The 24767-nt window shown below is 39.9% G+C and overlaps 1 protein-coding gene across 33 annotated transcripts in view; it reads right to left on the reverse strand.

Moving 5' to 3' along the window:
* LOC105465604 (erythrocyte membrane protein band 4.1 like 2) overlaps positions 1 to 24767 on the reverse strand; it is a 227147-nt gene that overhangs the window by 3912 nt on the left and 198468 nt on the right. For 26 of the 33 annotated variants that reach the window (XM_011714131.3, XM_011714128.3, XM_011714125.3 and 23 more), the window contains 4 exons: positions 23936 to 24058; positions 22031 to 22129; positions 20147 to 20227; positions 14987 to 15099 (listed from right to left, as the gene is read on the reverse strand). In XM_011714131.3, coding sequence (XP_011712433.2) covers positions 14992 to 15099; positions 20147 to 20227; positions 22031 to 22129; positions 23936 to 24058 — 411 coding nt within the window. In that variant the 3' untranslated portion in view covers positions 14987 to 14991. The remainder of the gene's footprint in view (positions 1 to 14986; positions 15100 to 20146; positions 20228 to 22030; positions 22130 to 23935; positions 24059 to 24767) is intronic. The other 7 variants (XM_071096462.1, XM_071096463.1, XM_071096464.1 and 4 more) reach the window with 3 other exon arrangements.

Here is a 24767-nt window from a genome sequence, read left to right on the forward strand (position 1 = left end):
CGGTCCTCTGTGAGATGTCTGTGAGAAGTAAACTTAGTATCTGACAATTTTTTTACAGGCTAGAATTTGGGACTAAATGATTTATTACATATTCCAACCAAACTGAAAACTAGGCACTGGCTCTTCATGTAAAAGCTGTAAAAGTTTCAAGAATATTCTTTTCTTTTTCTAAGCTTGAATTCTACTCATATTCATAGAAGTCTGGGCATCTTTGCCAATACAAACTGGCAGGCATTAATTATAGACATTAATTCAACATGCTTTCATTTTTACAATATCACAAGGTTCATCCTGAGTTTGGGTAAGATAATAGCTGTTAAGCATATGGATTATACTTTATGTATTAGAATTGTGGTCAAGTCAACAAAAATAAAAGCATTCATACTACTGTTCTGTTTCCAAGTGTCACTGTTCCACCCCGGCCTATACAATGTCAGTAAACATTTCTAACTACTATAGTCACATTCCCTGGTCTATGTCCCCCTCTTTTGGCCAGTGTGAGAATAGATCAATGTGGCTCAATTTCATCTAATCACAGGTGTAATTCTATGTCTTAAGCACTCACAGAGGGCTCGGAGAGTTATTTATCCCTCTCAGTGCACCCAATAAGCAGTGGTGAAAAAAGGTCATACACAGAAGTTCTATGATCTTACCTGAAAAGCACAATCTTTGAGTTTCTAGAGACAAAGGCCTCATGTATTGATCTCAATCTTGAGTGCTCTACTCCAGAAATTGACTCAGTAAATTAATTTTAAGAAGCATTTGACAGAAAACACTAGCAATGCTGCCTTTAAATGATACAGCACTCATCTAGAGAGAAGTCTCAATAAAAATGCAAAAATGTGGTTTTCCCCCAAATAATACAACAATGCAAATAACACAAGAAAACAACATTTCTTCAGATTAATGAACATTCAATTACCACAGAGCAATAATATAAACAAAGATTCTGAAAACAGGAATGAAATATTTACTTAAGGCTGGGCACAGTGGCTGAAGCCTGTAATCCCAGCACTTTGTGAGGCCGAGGCAGGGAGATCAGGAGGTCAGGAGATCGAGACCATCCTGGCCAACACGGTGAAACCCCGTCTCTACTAAAATTACAAAAAAAATTAGCTGGGCATGGTGGCACGCGCCTGTAATCCCAGCTACTCGGGAGGCTGAGGCAGGAGAATCACTTGAACCTGGGAGTCGGAGATCACAGCAAGCTGAGATCGTGCCACTGCACTCCAGCCTGGCCACAGAGCAAGACTCTGTCTTAAGACACTGCATTTCCTAAGCAAAATTGAACTCTGTGCACTCAGGTGTAAAATCAAATTTTAAATGATACTTTATGGATTTGACAGTTATTTCAAATGCTGAACTTTTCATTTTATTCTTCTTTGGTCCTCAATTTGCATATTTGATTTTAATTTCTAAACAGAATTTCCATTGTTTAAATTATAAAAATTGGCTGGGCACAGTGGTTCATGCCTGTAATCCCAGCACTCTGGGAGGTTGAGGAGGGCAGATCACCTGAAGTGGGGAGTTTGGGAGCAGCCTGTTCAACATGGCGAAACCCAATCTCTACTAAAGACAAAAATCAGCCGGACATGGTTGCACATGCCTGTAATTCCAGCTACTCAGGAGGCTGAGGCAGGAGAATCGCTTGAACCCAGGAGACAGAGGTTGCAGTGAGCTGAGATCACGCCACTGCACTCCAGTCTGGCTGCCAGAGCGAGACTGTCTCAAAAATTAAATAAATAAACACAATAAAAATCCCAGAGCCAAAAATGCAAGCATGCTAAATTTCCATTTGGTTAAACCCAGAAAAAAGTCAGTTCTTAAAATGTCTGTATTATCACTAAAATATACATGAAGTGTAGCCTGCGGCCCCTGAGGATGGCTCAGTCTCTTTACGGGGATCAGAGAGTCAAAACTGTTTTCATTATCATACTAAGACATTATGTCCTTTCCAGTGTGTTGGCATTTTCACCAATGGTGTAGACAAACAACGGTGAGTAAACCTATTGGCAGCTGAGCCTACATAAGTCAAAGCAGAGGAATCAAACTATATTTGAGGTAACCTTATTTTTTTTTTTTTTTTTTAGAGGCAGGGTCTTGCTCTGTCACCCAGGCTGGGGTGCAGTGGTGCAATCATAGCTTACTGCAGCCTTGAACTCCTGGACTCAAGGGATCCTCCTGCCTCAACCTCCCAAGTAGCTAGGACTACAGGCACATACCATCACACCCAGCTAATTTTAAAAATTTTTTTGTGGACACAGGCTCTTGCTATACTGCCTAGTCTGGTCTCGAGCTCCTGATCTCAAGCAATCCTCTCACCTCAACCTCCCAACATGTTCGGATTACAGGCGTGAGCCACTAGGCCCAGCCTGACACCTTATTCTTTACCAGTGTGCACTCACAGTAAAATAGAGAAGACAGTTTCACTTAAGGATGTCCTTGAGGAAACAGAAGAAATATTAATTATTCTACATCTCAAGCCTGAGTGTGTCTTTTTAATATTCTGTGTGATGAAATGGGAAGTATGCACACGCCACTCCCGCTGCATACAGAAGTACAATGTCTAGAGGAAAAGCATCTATGCGAATGTCTGCACTGTGAGTTGAAGCAGCTTTTTCATAAACCACATTTCTTACTTGAGAGAATCATTGACAGACAAACGACCTTATTCAATTTGGATACTAGGTAAACCTTTTATTGAAAATGAAGTTGAGCCTGTCGCCTCAAGAGAAACAATTGACAGTACTTGTTGCCAATGATAAAATTCAAGCTTTTAGGTGAACATTAGAATGTGGAAAATGGTGTTTTGGCCACCATGAGCTTGATAACTTCCCAATATTAAGACTCTTGAGATCAGTGGCAGCGAATGACCCTCTTACTGTCTCCATCATTCTACCTTTTCCAGGATGTCATACAGTTTGATCACACAACATACACAGTCTTTCTAGACAGACTTCTTTCACTATGTGATGATTTTTAGCTTAATAAATATTTGGAAAACTTCTCAGTTTTGACTTATGATAAATTTCAATAGATATCATTCACATGAGCAAAATCTCTTTGGGCTCTTCAGTGATTTTTAGATGTATAAAGTGGTCCTGAGACCATTAAGTTTGAGAACTGCTTACACCCAGTCTGCTATCACTAATCTACTGCCATCTTCCTCTGTCACAGGTATTTGTGTATCTGCTGAGTAGAGGGAGAAATTAAATCCAGTGTTATTCTCTGCAGTCAAATGAAGCACAGTATCTGTTCTACAAATAATTCAGCAAAATGCTTTTGCTTCTCCTGGTTTGCCGGAACATGCTCACGCTGTTTGGAGTCCCCACCTTCTCAGGAGGCTCTTCTGTGGGTCCTTTAAGGCCCAAGTCCCATCTTCAGGCCTTTCGGGACTGGGCTGACCTTCCTGAGCCCTGCGTCCTGTGAATGAACTGTATTACTCTCAAAGGCCTACGTGCTAAAATAACTTTACTTCAAAGAGTAATACAGATGCTGAGCTCTATCTGACTGAAAAGGGAAAAAATACTGGATTTAATTTTTATACATGTTCCTATGATGTTCCTATATGATATTTTATTCCTGGTTTTGTTTCCAAGTTAAATTCAATCTTACTCTTAGAGACGTCCAGTTCAGTCTCCCCACTACTAACTGTCTGAACCAGTATCTTGGTGTCTTTACAGGTTACTTCATCTAATCTAGTAGCTTTTCAGTCAATCATACACACTACTGATAAATTCATATTACTAAAGGACATGACATGTAAGACTGTCTGCAATTTGCCTTGAACAAATATTTCCAGCTGTGCTGAGAACTCTACACATAACCAATGGAGGTTTGCTTTCCCAACATCCTTCCCATTGTTTTCCCACGTGCTCTTTCCTCCCTCCCCAATCTCCAACCATCCAGACTGCCCTTGGGGCTTTGCACAGAGGAGCTTTCCTGCAACCTTTCTGGAGAGCTTTGTCTTGGTTGGCCCATCAGAAGCATTTCTCCTGTCAACCTTCACAGCCCTTTATCTAGGCTTCTCTTCAAACATACTATTTTTGTGCCCTGAACATTATGCATGTTCCTATGCGTTCCTCTCTCACACACAACTATAATAGTCCCTTGAACATAACGGACTCATAATATAGATTAATGAATCCAGAAGTGAAAAGTACCAGGGACTAATTTGTAACGTAAGACTGAAGAATAAGTGCTTGAGGAAACGGGGGAAGAAAAAACAACAGAATTGCATCATGTCTTTACTAACTCCCATGTTTACCATTACTCTCATCTGCCAATTTTCTTGTTTAAGTGGAAAAACATCAGGTTCTTTTTTCTGTTCTCTTTGTTGATTAACCGTATCTATGATATCCCACGAGGACTCTTACTTTTTTAAAAAACTGGTTTCCTCAAATCACCGAAGCCGTAACACGAGTTTCTAAGAGTAGCAGAGCTGGCCCTAAAGCTGTAAAGGTCTTCTAGTTCACTCTGCTAGGTCAAATCTTTTGGGAATTTGATATAAAAGCGTTCCATAAAATCTTAAAGCTTCTTTTAAAAAACAAATGAACTATGGTCAGGCTCCACTCAGTATACTCTATTAGAGCTGAGCTTTTGTCACCCTTAGGTTCATAAGTTGGGTAGCAATGAGAAAACATTTCTCTGTAGCATCAAATAAGAGCTTAAAAATACTAACAAGCTTTCATCTTTCAGAAAAAGGAAGGTTAGTGGGAATCAAAAGAAATTTATAGACCCAACTCTCTCACTTTTTACCTGAGGGAGCATGGGAAAAAAATCCTTTTCCTCAAAGTTAAATAAAGATATCTTTAAACACTATTCCCTGCCCCCTAACAGTCTCTCTCTCTCTCTCCTTCTCTGTCACTCACGCACACACACACACACACACACACACACACACACACACACACAAACAATCTAAACTGCATCGTGCCATATTAGTTTAAGGTTTTCCTCTCACTTCACCCCTCTTACCCTCCACAGATCAGCACTGTCCAAGAGAAATATACTGTAAGCAATGAATGTAAACTTTCTAGAAGCACATTTCAAAAAATAAAAAGGAACATGTATATTTAATTTTAATGTAGTTATTAAACCCAATATATCCAAATTATTTCAATAATTCACTTAAAAATTAGAAATAATTTACTTTTTTCTCATGTCTGAAATCCAGTAACTATCATAGTTACAACACATCTCAATTTGAACTAGCCACATTTCAAGTGCTCAATAGCCACAAGTGGGTATTGGCTACCATACCGGACAGAGCAGGTCCAGACTCACATGTGCCCTAATGCTAACTCAACTATTTTCATGCAAGAAAGCATCGATATGTCCTTGGACTGTAATCCTCATAAGGACAGGAGTATCTTTACAACAACACACACATACATAAACTTGTTAATTAGTTGCCATAGCAAAACTCCCTTCTGATGCCACCCACAAAATTTACATGTTTAAACAATTGTTATCTGGGGTATCTAACAGAAAAGCCTTGAGATAAATGAACCTCTACTTAGCACAGGTGACCTGTGGCGGTTACGTTAATGTCTAAGATCCTATTTCCTTATTAAAAAAGGTTGAAGGAGAGACACGAAGATGCTCTATAGGCAGTTTAACATTAAATATTCTTTACATTTCCAGACTCTTAAACACAGCCTAGGACAGGGTAACAAAGTCATAACCACCACCCCAACACAGTCAGAGGCCAGATGGGTAATATATATGCATAAGGAGACTGGGCCCCAAGGGCCTCAATATAAAGACAGGATATGACAGGCAGTAGCACTGTGGTGACTTAGAGAGCTCCTCCCAGACTGACGCTGGCCACGCCTACGAAGCACCAGCAGTGTAACCACAGGGAGAGCAGGCTCAATGTCATCAGGGCTTCGGATTTTTCTAAAATTGCTGAGTATCTTCTAATTTTTAAGCATTAATAATTGATTCAAATTCTAAGATACACCATTTAGGCCAAAACAAAAAACGAAACTGTGGATATGGCTTGCTTGTCTCTAAGTGGTCAGTTCTGTCTTGTCCCTCTCCCCACTTTTGGTGCTATTTTTAATCCTTAATAATAATTTTTTAAATTGAGGGGGAAATGTAGCATAGTTACTCATCTTTTCAAATTACTAGGCTGTGTGATAACTGTGAAAACTAGGGATAATTTAAATGCCCATTAGTAGGGATTATTTGAGTAAACCATCAGGCATCCATTCAACTAATCTCTATAAGAGAAAAAACCAGACACCTGAATAGGGAGAAGGACAAAGGACACAAACTGGCAACCAAAAGAAATGCAAATTATGTGTGTGTGTCCGTGCCCGTGTGTAGCATATGCATGCACGTATTCCAACTTCACTAGCACTGAAAAAATACAAAGAAGGTTCTTTCCTCACAGTTTAAACAAGGGAGAAAAAAATGCTCTTCCTGATCAGACTAGCAAAGCTTTTTTTTTAATGTTTAATAATGTTTAGTTGTTGCCAAGGCTGTGGGGAAACATATGCTCACAAACTGCTAGTGGCAGTCTATGTTTGCAGAACCACTAAGGAAGACAATTTGGTAATATGTCAAAAACCCTTGGTGGGCCAGCAGTGGTGGCTTATGCTTGTAATCCCAGCACTTTGGGAGGCCAAGGTGGGTGGATCACCTGAGGTGAGTCAGGAGTTCGAGACCTGCCTGGCCAACATAGGGAAACCCCGTCTCTACTAAAAATACAAAACTTAGCTGGGCGTGGTAGCACATGCCTGTAATCCCAGCTACTCAGGAGGCTGAGGTAAGAGAATCGCTTGAACCTGGGAGGGGGAAGTTACAGTGAACCAAGATTGTGCCACTGCACTCCAGTCTGGGCGACAAGAGTGAAACTCTTATTTCAAAAAAACAAAAACAAAAAACAATCTTCGTGGCATACCAACTCCACTTTTGAACATATTTGCCCTGGAGAAACAATGAGATCAACATACAAAAATGTACAAACAAGTATAATCTTTGAAGCTGTGTAATAATTGTGAAAACTGAGGGGTAATTTAAATGTCCATTAATAGGGGTTAAGTAAACCATCACTCATCCATTCAACAGCTGCTGAAAAATGATGAGGTAACGACAAGGACCAACAACTATAATGTACTATTAAGTGGAGGAAAAACCAAGAATCACAATATCAGCCTACATAGAAAGAGGGGGCTGTGTGGATGTGAATGTCTATATGTGTGTATATTGATAAGCACACACATACACACTGGAAAGAAATTCTCTATCTCTGGGAGCATGGGACTTATGGATCACTTACATTTTCTACTGTCTCTCCCTTTAAAAAAGTTATAACCTCTCTTTTATTACCAGAAAAAACAATAAAGATAGTTTCATTTAAAAAAATAATAGTCGGCCGGGCGCGGTGGCTCACGCCTGTAATCCCAGCACTTTGGGAGGCCGAGACGGGCGGATCACAAGGTCAGGAGATCGAGACCACGGTGAAACCCCGTCTCTACTAAAAATACAAAAAATTAGCCGGGCGCGGTTGTGGGCGCCTGTAGTCCCAGCTACTCGGGAGGCTGAGGCAGGAGAATGGCGTGAACCCGGGAGGCGGAGCTTGCAGTGAGCCGAGATCGCGCCACTGCACTCCAGCCTGGGCGACAGAGCGAGACTCCGTCTCAAAAAAAAAAAAAAAAAAAATAATAGTCAGTAATGGTTATGTCCAAGAGCAAGCCTTGGGGAATTAGTGACTATTGCCTGGTCTTAATGTACACATTAGAGCAGTGGCACCCAGCACCTCTTGTGTGGGGGGAGTTCAAATAGATTATAACTGACTCATTGATAACACCTGGTAGATTTAGCAATGTTAAATGAGAACATTCCACAGCATTTCAGAGTGAAAACTGGCTATGCCTAAAACTCACTAAACCAAAACTGGCTTTTTATTTCTATGCAGAAGAAGTCAGTCCTCATTTGAGGTGTGATTAATCTATATTGAAAATGAAGCAGTAATAAGATGCTAATTTTAGGTATGAGATTAGCACAACTAGGCTAACAGAATAAAATAAAAATGCAACACACTTGATATGCCTGCAGAACTGAAATAGTTATCTGAAAGTCAATAGGTTTGTTCTCTTTGAAGGTCAGGGGTGACACTCATCAGAGCCCACATGTAAATGAGTGGCTCATGATTAGCTAGAGCTCAGTTCAGCCAACAGGGTTCTTTTCTCTCATCAAGTCAGCTAGGCAGCTAATGTTAATTTCCTGTTTGGCTTATGAGTTCATGTTTTGAAACCCTGCATATCACCCCGACTTTGAAACAAACACAAGATTGTTTTGTTTAGAAATTGGCATTCATGTACCCACAACAGTGGAAAAAACAACACGACTAATTTAGAAGTATTCATTGCAGGTTAAAGGGGGGATGCAGGGTCTAAGAGGTTCCAGGGAATGGTGAATTGACCCTGTTTTTAATAATCACAGCACTGGCTCCACTGGCTCCATGACACCTAATGTTCTCCATCTTCTCAGATGAAGGCAGGCAGAGCTGATGGAAGAGCAAAAGGTCCTGTTACTGGGTTTTCAACTTAATATGTTTTCAACCTGTTACAGAGCTCTCTCCCTACTACCACACTGAAACAGCTCTGACAAAGCCTCCAGGCTGACCTCTGTTCACCAGTTCCCAAAAACATGCTCATTTGGTTTTTCTGACATATTTAATACTTGGTTACTCTCTCCTTCTTGAAGTTATCTTGCCTTGCAACTTGTGTCACCTCCCCCCTTTCCCTGTTTCCTTTCTGCCTCTTGGCTCCTCCTCCTTTATGGCCTCTGTTCCCCAGACCTCAACTCTGAGCTAGCCCTGGATAATACAGCTCAAAACATAGGCTTCATCAGTACACAATTCATTCAGGGGACTCACAAATCTCTCTCCTGCTCAGAAGCCTGTTGCACTCTCAAAGCTCTTGTGCTTCTGAATGTGCCATTTCTGCATTTCACATGTATCTCAAACTCATTATCTCTGGGATAGAAAATTTTCATTTTTATTGGACTCTTAAGGGCGAAAAGGGTTCATTCATGGCCGACCTTGTAAATTATAAAAAATTCTTAACAACCTGCCTTGGAAACAAGCCCTTCTGCTTCTATTATCATCCCCAGTTTACAGATGACAGCTCTGGGACAAAGGGATGAGACCAGCCAAGGTCAAACAACTAGGAATTAGATTTGAACCCAGCAAGTCTGCTATCCTATGCTCCCTCTTAACATGCAGATGATCCAGGAAACTTCCAATTAATCATGTCATGTTATAAGATGTGGCCTTATAGATTCACTTCTAAGTTTCCTCCAGAATTCCCATGACAGTTGGTCTCTCTGGCAGTACTGCAGAACAAAAAACACAGCTTTGCTTTACGGTAGCCAAGCAAAGAAAACCAGCCATAATAATATGGCCATGACACGCAAAAGACAAAACTCATGTATTGCATGATTCAAATTATAGGTGCCAACATCAACTCCCTGCCCAAGCCAAAAACCTAAATATGATGTGTGATTCTCCTCTGCTCCCATCTTCCCAATGCACTAACTTCCATAGCCTCATGCTGACCGTCAACAAGTCACAAAGAAGGTAAGTTACCTCCTTACCGTCTCTCAAACACAGGAGGAGCAACCCCATCACTTTCAGGATAGTTTAGCCTCCTCAGCTTCTTAGAAGACTCCTTAACACTGGGCTTCTGCCTCCTTCCTCCCACATCTTCATCACTCTCCTGCAAGTATCCCACAATCCAGCTACATCTGACTTTGCACTGTTCTTGGAGTGTCAGGTTCAGTGCTCCCAATCCTGCCTGAAATGGCCCCCTTTACTCCTTTTTCATAGAGCTAACTCCTACTCGCACAAAGCTTAAGTGAAACATCTCTGATGCCCTATTCTGATTTAGAGGTCTCTCCTTCTTGTTCCCATCACATGAGGTTCAGAATATATCACAAAACTTGAAATTCTTCTGCTACCACTGATTTATTGTCTGAAGTGCAGATTTGATATTTCCATGGGAAAACAGCAGAGGATACCCGGTGGGCATTCCGTACATATTTATGCAATGAACAAATAAATGAACGGATGAGCAGCCACTCCTCTGTCATTTCATCCTTCAGGTGCTCACTGTTTTTGGATGAACAGGAGGCTTCATTCACTTTTTTACCTTACATTAATTATTACTCTAAGAGTCAGAGAGGCTCCTGTGAAGTCTGGGTTGGGAGAGCTCCCTCTCCTGTGGCTAATTCTTTCTGAGACCACACAGATCACACCACCAAGCTTGGAACCCTTCTTCCTCCTGATCGGGACTGTTTGGGAATACCATTGCAGTGGTGATAAGGTCAGCAATATTTTCCACCCGTGTGAGGGCTCATAAGTATGCATTTGGGCTAAGCCGGCAGCAGAGAGTAGTCCTTGAAAGGACATTAAAAAGTTACAAAGATTTAGTGAAGTCCTCATCTGAAGTGTGTTTTCTTTTTAACGGAGTTTGCATTTAGCTCCTCTCTGCCTCACAGCTGGGCGCCACCTGCTGAGAAAGGTGGACTTGGGAGGTTCGTCCTCTGCAGGTTGTTCTTTTACCATCTTTCTGTTTGCTCTCCCCTCCCCCTACTTTCAACACTTGATCAAAAGCTCAGAGCTACTCCGAAGGGCGAGACCAGGTCAGGAGGAGAGCTTTATGTGCCTGAAAAAGGGAGATGGAGCAGATACATTGCAGACAGTTCCCCCTCTTTTTTGACATTCAGATATTGTCCTGATCCTGCTCTTTGCCTCGGCCCACCTGCTGCCTCTGTGGGATCCTGGCAGGGCAGCCAGACAGTAGCTGAAGCAGTGAAAACACACTCTTCCCAGATCTGACAGTCACCAGCAAAGGAAATTTTTTAAGAGCGAGCTGCAGCCAGTTGGGGGTGGAGATGCCAAAATGACTTTGAGACACTGAGGTCATTCCTAGTCATCCTTCAGATTTAAACTCAAACTTTGTTTCTCAAGTAATTGGTTAAATTTATAATAGTTCAAGTCTCCTATTTTGTTCTCTCATAGCATTTTATTTCCTTCAGAGGGCTGATCACATTTACAGTTTGTTCATTTGTTAATATTAACACCTACCTTCCTGGAGCACATCGTCTCCGCCAAGGAGGGGGGCCATGTTTGCTTTGTCTACCATGGAATCATTATCCAGCCTTACCCTACCACATTTGGGCACTCATTAAATATTTTTTGAATGCATGAATGAATCTTTCCAAATGTATCTAGTTTATTCACCTTATATGTAAGTTTATACTTTAACTTCCTAAATCTGTTTAACAAGGCTTCTCATAAAAGTTAGCCTCTGAGATGGGCAAACTTCAAAAGCTGTGTGTGTGTCTGTGTGTCCATTGTAAAAATGAATATAAAGTGCTAGGAATAAGTGATGTAATGAACTCATTTAAAAACTTATTAAAATGCCACAAGTGAAGGTAGAGTTGCTGGTAATGCTTAGAGTGTCACCAATTTTTGCCCAGTATTCCTGATTAAGAAGTGTCTGATTGATAAAACTTAGAGGCAAAAATACCCAGTGCTATTACCTTATGTTTTTATAACAGTCACTTATTTATTATCCTATTATATCCTTAGAATAAGTCCTATGAGTTAGGAAAGGCAGATCATAGCACTGACTTGCCTAATGTCAATATAGTTTGATATCTGGCAAGATGAAAATGTAGCCTTCAGTCTTCTGACTCCTAAGTAAGAATGCTTTCAGCCTTCCCTATTTAAAAGCATTAGGAGCTAGGTGTGGTGGTGGGCACCTGTAGTCCCAGCTACTCAGGAGGCTGAAGCAGGAGAATTGCTTGAACCCGGGAGGTGGAGGTTGCAGTGGGTCGAGATCACGCCACTGCACTCCAGCCTGGGTGACAGAGGGAGACTCTGTCTCGAAAATAATAATAATAAATAATAAATAATAAAAAAACACCATTAGGGGGCCGGGCACGGTGGTTCATGCTTGTAAACCCAGCACTCCAAGGGGAGCAGATCACTTGAAGTCAGGAGTTCGAGATCAGCCTGGCCAACATGGTGAAACCCCATCTCTACTAAAAAATACAAAAATTAGCCGGGCGTGGTGGCGGGCACCTGTAATCCAAGCTACTTGGGAGGCTGAGGCAGGGAGAATTCCTTGAACCTGGGAGATGGAGGTTGAAGTGAGCCAAGATCGTGCCACTGCACTCCGGCCTGGGTGACAGAGGGAGACTTCATCTCAAAAAAATAAAAAATAAATAAAACCATTAGGGAAATACATCTCAAAGATAAAAAAGATCAATATCCACATATAGCACAGCACATTTACTCAGGCCACTGGATGTTTTATTTTTACTAAAATTGTTAATGATTTCTGCTTATGGCCTATTATATACACTGTGTTTAAACTAGAATCTAAGATATGAAGAGGCAGGTTGCTAGACATAAGATTAATATGGAAAAGTCAACTGTATCTTTCTGTGCTAGCAACAGCTAGAAAAGATTTGTAAGACCTCATTTGATTAAAAAACTATATAATTTTAGTGAAAGACATTAAAGTATATACAAATAGAGACATCTTATGTTCAAGGAAAAGAAGGCAATATTAAAAAGATGTAATTCTCCCCATATTGAAGTACAGAGTAGATACAAGGCCAATTGAAGTACTGCAGGATTTAATCTTAGAACCCAGCAATCTGATTCTAAAATTTGTATGTAACAGGAAGAGCCAAGAATGAAGAAAAACAATGCTATTGGTGGTGGCGGGAGGGGGTGCAGGGGGATAGAGACACACATACCATATATCAAGACCCATTATAAAGCTATAGTAATTCTGGCACTGGAGCAGGGATACACACACAGACCAATAATAATAGTGTCAGAAACACTCACACACATAAGAAATTTGATACAGGATGCTGGAGATGAGAGGGGGAAAGATAGGCTCTTCATTACAGTGCTGGAATGCTGGCTACTTATGTAGGAAACAGACTACTGTTTCTCATCATTTAGAAAAAATGATTTCAGATGGATTAAGAATATATGAAAAACAACATTAAAATGTCTACATAAAAAATATCTTTATCACCTAAGGGTATGGAAAGAACATGTCATAAAGGAAAAGCTTGATAAATTCAATAATATTAACCATATTCAACTATTTTAATGATGAAAGACAAACCAAAAGCCTGCAGATATTTGCAACATATAAAATTGACAAAGGATCAGTATGTAGAATGTATCAATAATCAATTAACAATGAAAGAAAGAATGAAAGCAAAAGCAGGCAAGAGAGGTGAACAAGCATTTAAGGTTTTGAATTTTTTGGCCATCTATATTTTCATAGAAGAGAAAACATGAATGGCTAATAACCATATGAAAAGACATTAATGAAGAAAATGGGAATTATAATCACAGCTACACATAAGTACATATTCACCAAACTAGCAAAAATTCAAAAGTCAGAAAGACAGCTGTAAAATGGTAGGAATCCTCGCCTCCTAGTGGATGCAACAGCAGGTGGCCATGCCACCCAAGGCAGAAAATATCCTGTGACCCAGCCATTCCTGTGGGTTACCTATCTATTGACTGGTCAACATACAGATTATTTTAACAACAGAAAGTAATCTTACTATGTGTTATTGTGTGATAAGACCTGCTTCTTAAAGCCCTAATAGATAATTATAAACACCCATTTCATTAAGAGTTAGTTATCACATGGAAACAGAATAATGTATCAACTAAGCCCCTACTCTTGACCATTTAGATTATTTCAATTTTTTTTTGCTAATACTAGCAAACATAATACTCTGGTTTCTCTTCAGAGTGTGTAAATCTTTCCCCTTTTACTAATACTAACAAATTTACATTTATACAAATGTAAGTATTAAAATGTGATAAATACCCTTGTAGGTGAATATTTGCATATATTTCTGATTATTTAAGATACATTCTTATAAGTAGTTTAATGGTAGACATGTTTAATGTAGATTGTTTTGCATCAAATTGTCCTCCATAAAATATTACTAATTTATACAGCAGTATATGTTTCCTACAGCCTTCCCAACACTATTAAAAACATAAGTTTTGCCAAATTTATAGGTGAAAACTTGTCCACTAAATTTTTAATTTGCATTGATTTAAGTAATAGTGAAGCTGGACATTTTTTGTTTATTCTTTTACTTTGCACATGGTTTACTCATTTAATTCTCTGCCCATTTTTCTACGAAAGTGTTTAAATTTTCTTAATGACACAGTAGAGTTCTTAATATATTCAGGATACTATTCCTTTCTCTGCCAAACACATTAAACTTAATCATTTATTTATCCTTTGGTTTTGTTTCTATTCGCTTAACTGAAGTATTTATTTCCATTTTTACATAGTCAAATAAATGTTTTCCTTTCTGGTTCATCTGGTTCATTCTCAGATGTATCCTTTTTCTTTTTCTTTTTTTTTTTTTTTTGAGATGGAGTCTCACCTTCTGTTGCCCAGGCTAGAGTTCAGTGGTGCAATGTTGGCTCACTGCAACTTCTGCCTCCCAGGTTGAAATGACTCTCCTGCCTCCCAAGTATGGGATTACAGGCGTGCACCAACATGCCCATCTAATTTTTGTATTTTCAGTAGAGATGGGTGGAATTAACTCATCTCCCTCTTATCCCTCCTATAATAAAAATCTCTCATCCAAAGAAGGGTAATAGCATCTTTCTGAAAGGGTCACTGTGAACATTAATTAATGTAACTTATACTAATGTGCTTGATAGCTAGTAAAGCAATATATGAATGTCAATCATTAGCAGCCCCTCAATAAATCAGAGTTATTGACACCACATGCAGAGATTGTATGCACTTGAGCTGATGCACTTGGGGATAACAGTCTAGAAGGTCAAATGTACTATACGAAGGAGACACTAATATGAACTTTCATTTCACATCCTTTCACAAGTTCAGGAGTACAAAGCAGTCACTAGAAAGGCCACAGACAATGAGGGCTCTCTTACCTTACTTAATCTTCCCCTTCCTCCGCCAACTCTGTTTCTTTGTGTACCACCACTCTTGTGACCGACATGTCAGGGTGCTGCTCTCTGGCTTCCCTGATCGCCTGAGCCAGTGCCTGCCAGGGACAGGACAGAGAACGGATGTGAGCTGGGGAACAGCCTCCACCTCACGATGGCAAAACATACGCACACTGATCACCTCGGACCCAACCTCAAGCCAAGAGGCACTCACTTCTTTCTTTGAGGAAGCAGGAATTTTTGAAATGGGCTCACTGTCATTTTATAGACTACTTCTCATTTCCTAAATCTCCCCATCCTCCAGTCCACTTTCAGATAATGACACGTGGAGGAAACATGTTGGCTTTGAATCCCAGGCTTATTATACTCACTGTGAGATTTGCAGAAAACAGTTCTTTGGAGTTTAGTGTTCTTACCTGTATGTAACCCGAGACCAATGCTGAGTTGTAATGATCATTTTAAGGTTTTCTGTGTGAACTGAAGTAATGCTGTAAAGCATAGTGCCTGATCTAGACATTCAGGTGATACTAGCTATCACCCAATTGCCTGAAACTGCAAGGCATAGGACCAGGCCTTGCTCATCTTTATCCTCTTAGGCTCTCAGTAATTGTTTGAACTAAAATGTTTGCTGAACTAAAAGACTGCAGGAAAGATGTCTATAAACCTCTAAGACACAGAACTAAAGAGCAGTAGCAACAACATCCAATTAGTAAAGCTAAAGAACAGAGACTGACTAATCAGGTTATAAAATACAGGTCCCTATTTGATAGTTGACAAAACTGCAGGCACAAAGATTAATGGGTTTCTCAAGGCCATCCAGCCTGTGAGCAGTAGGACAGGAGCAGGGAGGACGCAGAGGACTGACTCCAGTGGTTCGTGGTTCCTTCCTTGGACCACGTGGTAAGAAAGCAAAGTTTCTCTGCGTTTTATCAGAAAGTAAACTATAAAAGTATTGCGGCACAATGGAAAGATCCTATTTTTCAGAGGAGGTAAATGCCTTTCTTAATTATTACTCATTTTGTTTTTAAAAGCATGGGTGAGAAAACAAAACACCAGAGAACAACCCTCAAAGTCTAGGAAATAATTCTAAAGGCCAGGTGCGGTGGCTCAGGCCTGTAATCCCAGCACTTTGGGTCGCCGAGGCGGGCAGATCACTTGAGGCCAGAAGTTCGAAACCAGCCTGGCCAACATGGTGAAACCCAGTTTCTACTAAAAACACCAGGCTTGGCTGGCACACGCCTATAATCCCAGCTTGGGTGGCTGAAGCAGGAGAACTGCCTGAACCGGGAGGTGGAGGCTGCAGTGAGCCAAGATTGCACCACTGCACTCCTGCCTGGGCAACACAGTGACACTTTGTCTCAAAAAAAAAAGTCTAGGAAAGAATGCTAAAACAAAGAGAAAATTTTACTAGGACAGAGAATACCATATCTCATAAGGAAACTGCATTTGAAAAAAAGCCGTGCAATTTTTCTTTTGCTGTCACCTGCCTAAGGGGACAACTGTATTTCTTGTTTGCATGATAGTTTCTGTCAGCTGTAAGGACACCAAGCAGAAACCCTAAGCCTCGTTTCATTAAAAAAAAAAAAAAAAAAAAAAAAGGAAAGCTATCAGCAAAAAAAAAAAAGACATAATTTTTATACCACAAAACTTTTGCACAGAAACTTGGAAGACACTTGAGGGTGCTTAAATTTCCACCAGGGAAGAAACGTTTGTGAACTACCTGTGTTGTGACGAGAGAGAAATGAGACACAGAACCAGCCTCCAATCTGAGCAGTAGCAGAAGTGTTTGTCAAGGGGGGAGAGTGAATGGCTGGAGGGCTAGTGTGGAGCGGGAGCAGGAGCAGGTATCTAGTTCCAGGGAAGGGCAGAGAAGCTTTTCAGCGTGTTGACTGGAATGGGAAAAGGGAAGGGAGAGGAAGCACAGGGGTGTAGTTCTACATTTTGTGTGTGTGTGTGTGTGTCTTCAGAAAGAAGGAGATTGGAATGATCCAAGCCATTTACTACATGTTGGTTTGTGCAGTCCACACCGGGAAAAGTCAAAGACAAGGACAAGCTCTGATGGAAGCCAAGTGTAGCTACAGACAAATGGTCAAACACTTTTGAGTATCTGGTCTACCAAGATCTGCCTACAATAAACCAGGGCAATTGTTAAAGAGAAAATGTAGATGATGCCCAAGGGAAGGCAACATATATGAAACACCCTCTTAATTCACAAAAAGGTTGGGAAAAGCAAAAACTGCTACAGTCATCTTGAAACACAATCAAAATCACTTTGTTAAAACTCCTTTCATTCCATAATATCGGCACACAAAATTAAATACTGTAAAATGTCATTATGGCAATAATAAGGATTACGAGAAAACATCACATCTTATTGCCAAATTGAGAAATTACTTCTTAGAAAGAAACACACTGTGAAGAGCAACTGCAGTGTAGCTTACCCCTCCCTGGTATGGAGCTAAAATGTCATGACCAGCACAGGGTGAAGAATCTGCAAAGCAAGTTTCTATAAAAGCATGCCTCTTTGATTTGCCAACACAGAAAAGATTTCTTGTTTTCCGTCTGGCCCAGTGAAAGTGTCCTTCCATTTTAAGATTCCTTTCTTTTTTTTTTAAGACAGAGTCTCGGTCTGTCACCCAGGCTGGAGTGCAGTGGTGCGATCTCGGCTCATTGCAAGCTCCGCCTCCCGGGTTCCCGCCATCCTCCTGCCTCAGCCTCCCGAGTAGCCGGGACTACAGGCACCCACCACCACGCCTGGCTAATTTTTTTGTATTTTTAGTAGAGACGGGGTTTCACCGTGTTAGCCAGGATGGTCTCCATCTCCTGACCTCGTGATCTGCCCGCCTCGGCCTCCCAAAGTGCTGAGATTACAGGCGTGAGCCACTGCGCCTGGCCTTAAGATTCCTTTTAATGTAGGCAAGGAACTGAAAAAAATGTCAATGTTATGAAGGTCCCTATATGATCAACATCGGATTTTGACAGGAAAGTGGTTTCATCATTTAATTTTAAGTAGCTCTGTCATCTCATTACATACTCTAAGGAGAAAGTAAACCCACAACAGCTTCTGGTGACAAGCATACCGAAAGCCACAATCACATTTACTCAAAAATGTTGGCCAGATGTGGTAGCTCACACCTGTAATCCCAGCACTTTGGGAGGCCGAGGTGGGTGGATCACCTGAGGTCAGGAGTTCAAGACCAGCCTGGCCAACATGGTGAAACCTCATCTCCACTAAAAATACAAAAATTAGCCGGGCGTGGTGGTGCATGCCTATAGTCTCAGTTACTCAGGAGGTTGAGGCAGGACAATAACTTGAACCCAGGAGGCGGAGGCTGCAGTGAGCTGAGATCGTGCCATTGTACTCCAGCCTGGGCACCAGAGGGAGACTCCATCTCCAAAAAAAAAAAAAAAAAAAAAAAAAAGTTTATGGTATCTCACAAACATAAAAACGCGAAATTTCTGTTCTCTTCATTTGGATATCTGACCTCAGTTTTACAAAGGGCTGAAACATGACATCATATACAAAAAAGGAGATTCCCATCCTTGTAGCAACAGCAATTAAGGCTGCAGAGTCATCATGGTTTTTAAAGAGTTAGGTGTACGTGTTATTTTGGCACTTGTATTTCAAATTGTGTTTTTAATATTTGTCTTTCAGAAGCAATACTATCTAGATTTGAATTTTTTGATAAAACAGGCCAAAATATTCTTTTGCCTTTTATAACAAAATTATTTTGCCTTTTGTTATAAAAGGCAAAAGAATACACATAAGTAAAACCTAAGTACTGGAAAGGTGGCATTTTAAAGTGTGTAAAGGGCCTAGGTTCAGTGGGGAGAGGGGGTAGAAGAAACAACGGCTGGGAGAAGACCCTAGTTTGCACTTTCCACCATGCCAAAGTATGTGGGCTTGTGCCTCACATATTCTAGGAATTCAATGAGTGCTTATTGAGAAAAGTCCCAGAGAGAAAGCAGCAGGTTTGCTCCAATTTCAGGTCAGGCGAAACTCAAGACTGCTCCAGGGGACAGTAGAATAAACCCCCTCTGGAAAACTGGAGGCTTGATTCCACATAAGTCACTCATTTCCCCACGATAAGCAGACAAGTGTACTAATACTCTCTAGGAATCTCCAGTCCTATGCCAAAATCCAGAGTCAAGGCAACCTTTTAACCTCTAATAACTCTTAAGAAAAATTTAACAGCACATTACGAATATGTAAGTCAAATCATGCTTACAAAGTCAAAAAAATTGGGAGTAATTTTCTTCTTAGGCATGAAAAAATCCATTTATCTCTGATCACATATAGGCAGCCTTTCTCAAGTGAGGAATTCTGTTCTCTAAAATGTTCTTTCCTGAGCTCAGTATTGTGTCCAAAGCTGTGTAACTATCGTTAGCTCCTACTCCCCAGCTGAGATGTCAACTGAATATTTCTTTTCCTTTTCTTCAAGTTGTTATAAAAGGAAAACAGCTTGGTCTCCTTTAAAGCTGAGTTAAAATCACTTTTTAAAAAATTCTCAGCATCACTTGGGACTGCAGTCTAAAATTAAAACTGCTCTCAAAGTCCCCAGCAGTTCCATTCATCACCTGCTCAAAGCCACGCATGCCACCAAATTTAACATTAGAATGGAGGCATGATTCTTTTAAAAAATTTTCAGAATCAATGTAAATTTTCACCGTGTAAGAAACCTTATATTACCTCCCCTCCTCCAATAATTGCAATAGAAGAAAATACCTGGAAGTAAATAGCTTAACTTTTCTAATGCCATAAACATACTTGAAAAGTTCCTAAAAGTAGGCATAGGTCAAGCTTAGTGGCTTTCTTCATTTTTTGGAAGCCAGTGCATTGAACTGCCATTCATTTTAAAATATTTGATCACTTGCCTTTAAACCAGGCCCACATGAATCTAATGTTTTCCAGAAATCCTCCAGATTACTTCGACCCAAAAGTGCACGTAAAGCCAGTGGGAAATAAAGAGAAATCTGTGTAGGAAAGCTTGTGTCCAGGCTGTGTCTTTACGTCCTGCTTAAGAGGTGGACTTCATCTACTAGGTACTGGGAGAAGAGGTTGACACAGGTATGCGACATGATGACACATGTGAAACTTAGAAAACAAACATGGTCATTTCCAGAACTATAACTTAAATTATTTACCTGGTCATGATCAATATCTGCATCTCCTGTGATCACAATGCGTTTCTCAATTCTTGTTTCAGAAATTCCACCTTTTACAGTCTAAAGGTCATAAATGAGAAGAAGAAAAAACAGCAATCACTAAAGCACGTTTACACAGAGCAAAGAGAGATGGAGTCCACCTAGACCTGTTGATCATCGTAAGGCCACACACACACCAAGCAGCGGAAGACTGATATTCTAGAAACATTCTGAGCTTTATTTTTAAGCTCAACAGAGAATCCTATTACTAAAGTTATAGCATCCACAAGTATCCCTCAACTGAGAGCAACCTTAAAACTAATTTACCAATATTCAAGATGGCATCTGTCCCATCTTAATCTCACTTAAAATAGGACAGATATTATTTAATCCAAGTAGCTCCTTTAGGGCATTCTGTTGTAATTTCCCCAGTTTCTTTATTCCTAGCTGGCCAATTTTTAAAAACGAGAGTAGGGAGAAATCAGTTATCTGCAGAATTACAAGAAATTGTAAGAATTTAGGTATCTGTTTTCGGTTTGATAAATTGTTTGATGTGATATATATTTTTTCCCCATCACAGAAGACTTCCGTATGATGTGATGGTTTTGACCGACGGATTCTGAGCATACAAATTCAGTTGCTGATTTTGTTCTTTTCATTTGGTGCAATAATTTTAAAAAGGATTTGCTTTGGTTTAAGATATGGGTGAGATTTTTGTTGAATGTTTGATTTGATGACACCCTGCATAAGTAGTCGTGCACGTGGACATGGCACATGGCTGGACAAAGGCTGAGGACCAGGCTGGAGAAGGGAGCTCCTGGGGGAACTGCCTCACAGTATTATGGGCTCCCTGCAAGCTGAGAGTGCCTGAGGCATACTGGATGAGGCTGAGGAGATCATCTGGCTGTGACCTTCTAAATAGTCAATAAGCAAATACCACACTGTCCTGGGAAAGCACACATCCAACCTTTAAAACTGTGATAAATGTATACTCTCAGTCACAAATGACGGCATTTTACTGTAAGAAACAAGGCTTATCACTAGGCTTAATAACTGGATATGCTTTAAAGTGAGCACCAACGGTACCTTGTATTTATGTGGCATTTAAAAATTTACAAATTACTTTTGCTGTTTTTTAAATTGTCGTGGAAACATGGGTTGGGAAGGGCACAAGGGATACCTTTAAGACCTTTAGACATTTATCCAAAGTAAAAAACTGAAGCAGAAGGAAATAATGGAAAACAAGGCTGAAGTTAGCAATCTGATGACTTCAGCATGCATCAGAATCACCTGGAAGCTTCTTAAGACACTTTCAAGGTTTCAGCAGGACTGGAGAGGGGCCATGCTATTTATACTTCTAACAATGCCCCAGGTGAAGCTGATGCTGCTGATCCAGGGAACACTGGTCACCCAGTGCTAAACATTTAGAGAATTATGCAGGGAGGGAGGGGGAATGCCCCAAATCAGCATACTAGCAATCTTAAATGAGGGAAATTCAACATTATCTGAACAACTTGCTGAAAATTCTGAATGATGGCCTTCATTCACTCGCTAGTCAGGAAGGCTGGTTTAATAAAAGTAGAAGCACAAGTTTGTTTTTATAAATTATAAATTTTATTAAATTATTTATGCTTTTGTAGCTATCTTACATACAGTTATTCATAACATATTTTTACCCCCTTGTACTTTACAAAATTGCAATTTGGTTTGAATGCATTTGTCAACGGAGCCCAATTTCTTGGATACTTTAAACCAAGGTATTTTTATTCCACTGGCACTGTCTGTATCTTACTTGGAAGTGTGTATAGGAACAGAGAAACAATTCAGAAAAGATTCTGTCTGTAATGTACCATCCTCTCCATATGATCCCCTGCATTGTTTTACCTTAGTGATGTGTGTGGTTGTCGTTGTTGACACCGACTCAGATGTGATGGTTTGTGCAGTCAGTAACGTGCCCGAATCACCACCAGCCCCGCCATCAATCTTTGGATAGTTGGGGGAAAAATACAAAGTAATGCTTAACTTCCATTATGTTGTCAGAGAAGACCCCCACCCCATCGAATATGCATCTTTTAAAATCTATGTGGTTTGCGTGTTTGCAGTGGTAATTTACTGTCCACGAGAGCAGTTGGTATTTAAAACCAAGTAGAGGCAAAAGACTAGGTGCACATGGAGAAGCAAACTCAACTGTGTGAGTGGAGAAAAAAGAGGAGAATGGACATAGGAGGTGGGACTGAAAGCTACAAGGGAATTATGACAGAATTTATCTGAAGGACATTTGCAGAAGCTAGAAAATGAAACTAGAGAGCCAGGCAGAGAAGTTTCCACAGTGACCAGAAGCACTGAGTTTGTTGTTTTTTAAGCACAGGTGGGTAAAAATAGATAAACATTTTATCAGATTACCAAGCAACAGAACTAGGACAGACTGAACCTGCATGATTTGGTTATCTGCTTACCTCTAGCAGATTGTTTTTATCAACTACATTGTTCCTGTAATAGTTTGTATGTTGTGAGCATATATATAGGCAAATATTTCAATATTACACATACACATGTGCTCTCTACATATATATAAATCCCATACATATGTTAAAATAGATTTTAACTTGTTTGCTTTGATATTGAAAGATGCAGAAGATTCTAGAGTTTCCAAGGGGAAACAATGAAGCAAATTAATAGCCTAATAGTTTATGTTAAGATCACGAAACATATTTGCCTTCTGTTTCCTGTCACTGACACAAGGAAATAACTGGACGGTCCAGAGCCTTTCTGACTGTAAGAGGAAACTTCTTTCAAACTTGGGTCATGCACCTGTATTTCTTCATTCTGGCAACTTACCACAATACAGACACATGACTATCGCTCCCCCGCCGCAGCCGTTCATAAGAAACCTGTTGTGCTTATGTGGGATCAATGCACACACAGAGATGCCATACCCAAAATAATTTTCAGACAAGATTCACACATGCATGCATTAAACCTTTTAAAAAATACTCTGAGAGGTCAAGAACCTGACATCCTCCACCATGATACAATTCTACCACAGAAGGTTCATCTTCTCAGTGGAGAAAATGTTTATTTTATATTCTATTTTGAAATGATGCTTTCTCTTTTTTTTTTGTTATTCTGAAGCTTAAACATCTTAATGCTTATTCTAAAACTTTACAGAACCAACGTGTGAAAACCTAACATCAAACACACAGATCTGATAATTATTTAGACACATGGTATCATCATTCACATATGAATGACTACATAGGGTCTTTAGAAAATAATTCCACATGAAAGAGAAGCACAGGTGTGTGTGTGTGTGTGTGTGTGTGTGTGTGTGTTATTACAAGCAAGAATGAGTTGATTGCGTTGATCTTCATGGAGTTACAGAGGGAAAGAAGCCTAAATCACATCCACAATTAGATCCAATTATTAATTGATGAATTATATCAGCTAAACTTTGCAAGACAATTTGTTTCCTAAGTGTGCACAAACATTCTTGGATATGTCAACCCAGAAATGGCTTTCAATAATATGAACAAGATTGACACTGTCTGTCCTAAATAATGATATATACAGTTCCCCTATAATTACTGGGTTACCAATTTAATTGCAGCTCTTTGTCTCACTCTAAGAGAGAAACACAGCAAATTATGTTGTTGAAGCACAGTTATAAAGTAGAGATCCAAAAAGCTACATCAAAGCCAGAAACATGTAAACGAAGAGAAGAAAGAATGAAAACACAGCCACACTAAGTGAAAAAAGAGCTTGAACAGTCCAAGTCTAGAGCTTTTGTACCTGTGGAGACTCATATGTGATGGTTTTGGTCTCAGTTTGGACAATGGGGACTTCCTTGGTGGAGATTTCTGTCCTTTGTGAGGCATCAGAAATTGTTACCATCTCTGTTTTTACCACTGGTGGCTGAGGTGGAAAAGGAAGGGAAAAATAAATTCTAGAGGTAATAAAGTAAAAGTGTTTAATGGAACCTTCACAAATAATTGTAAGAAACATATCCAAACACACACTCATGCACAAAAGAGTAAAAACAAACAATCTAAAACAAACAAAAGAAATAAAAGAAACATTTTCCTTCAAATATATCATATGTACACATACATATATGTGTACACAGATATGTACATACATATGAATGTGTGTATGTGTATATACACATACATGAAAAATAAGTTGACATGACGGCTTCCTTTACTATGTTACTCTTTAAGATGGTCCCAAACTACTTATATGTCAAGCCTAGTGTATAGTCTCACACACACACACACACACACACACACACACACACACACACGCTCGCTCTCTCTCTCTCCTTGGCTTTGGGCCAGTAATAATAAATTGAAAAGAAAATAGAATGAACTATGTGAAGTGACCTGTCTCTATTTTTATCATAGTTTAAAGGACCGCATAGTTTGTGTGAAGGCTCACTGCTTTTAACTGGCATGCCAGCTAGGTAGGCTAAGATTTGTTCTTCTGCCCACAATGCCTTTTCTGCCTTATTGTTAACAGACACACCATTTTCAGAAAGGATGTCTTCAAGTATTACTGTTTTCAATTATACTTGTCTAAAACTTGCAGTGTTTCCTCTGTATTACCTAAGTTACAATGCTCTATC

This window comes from Macaca nemestrina, chromosome 5 (assembly GCF_043159975.1).
Source record: "Macaca nemestrina isolate mMacNem1 chromosome 5, mMacNem.hap1, whole genome shotgun sequence".
Lineage (NCBI taxonomy): Eukaryota > Metazoa > Chordata > Mammalia > Primates > Cercopithecidae > Macaca > Macaca nemestrina.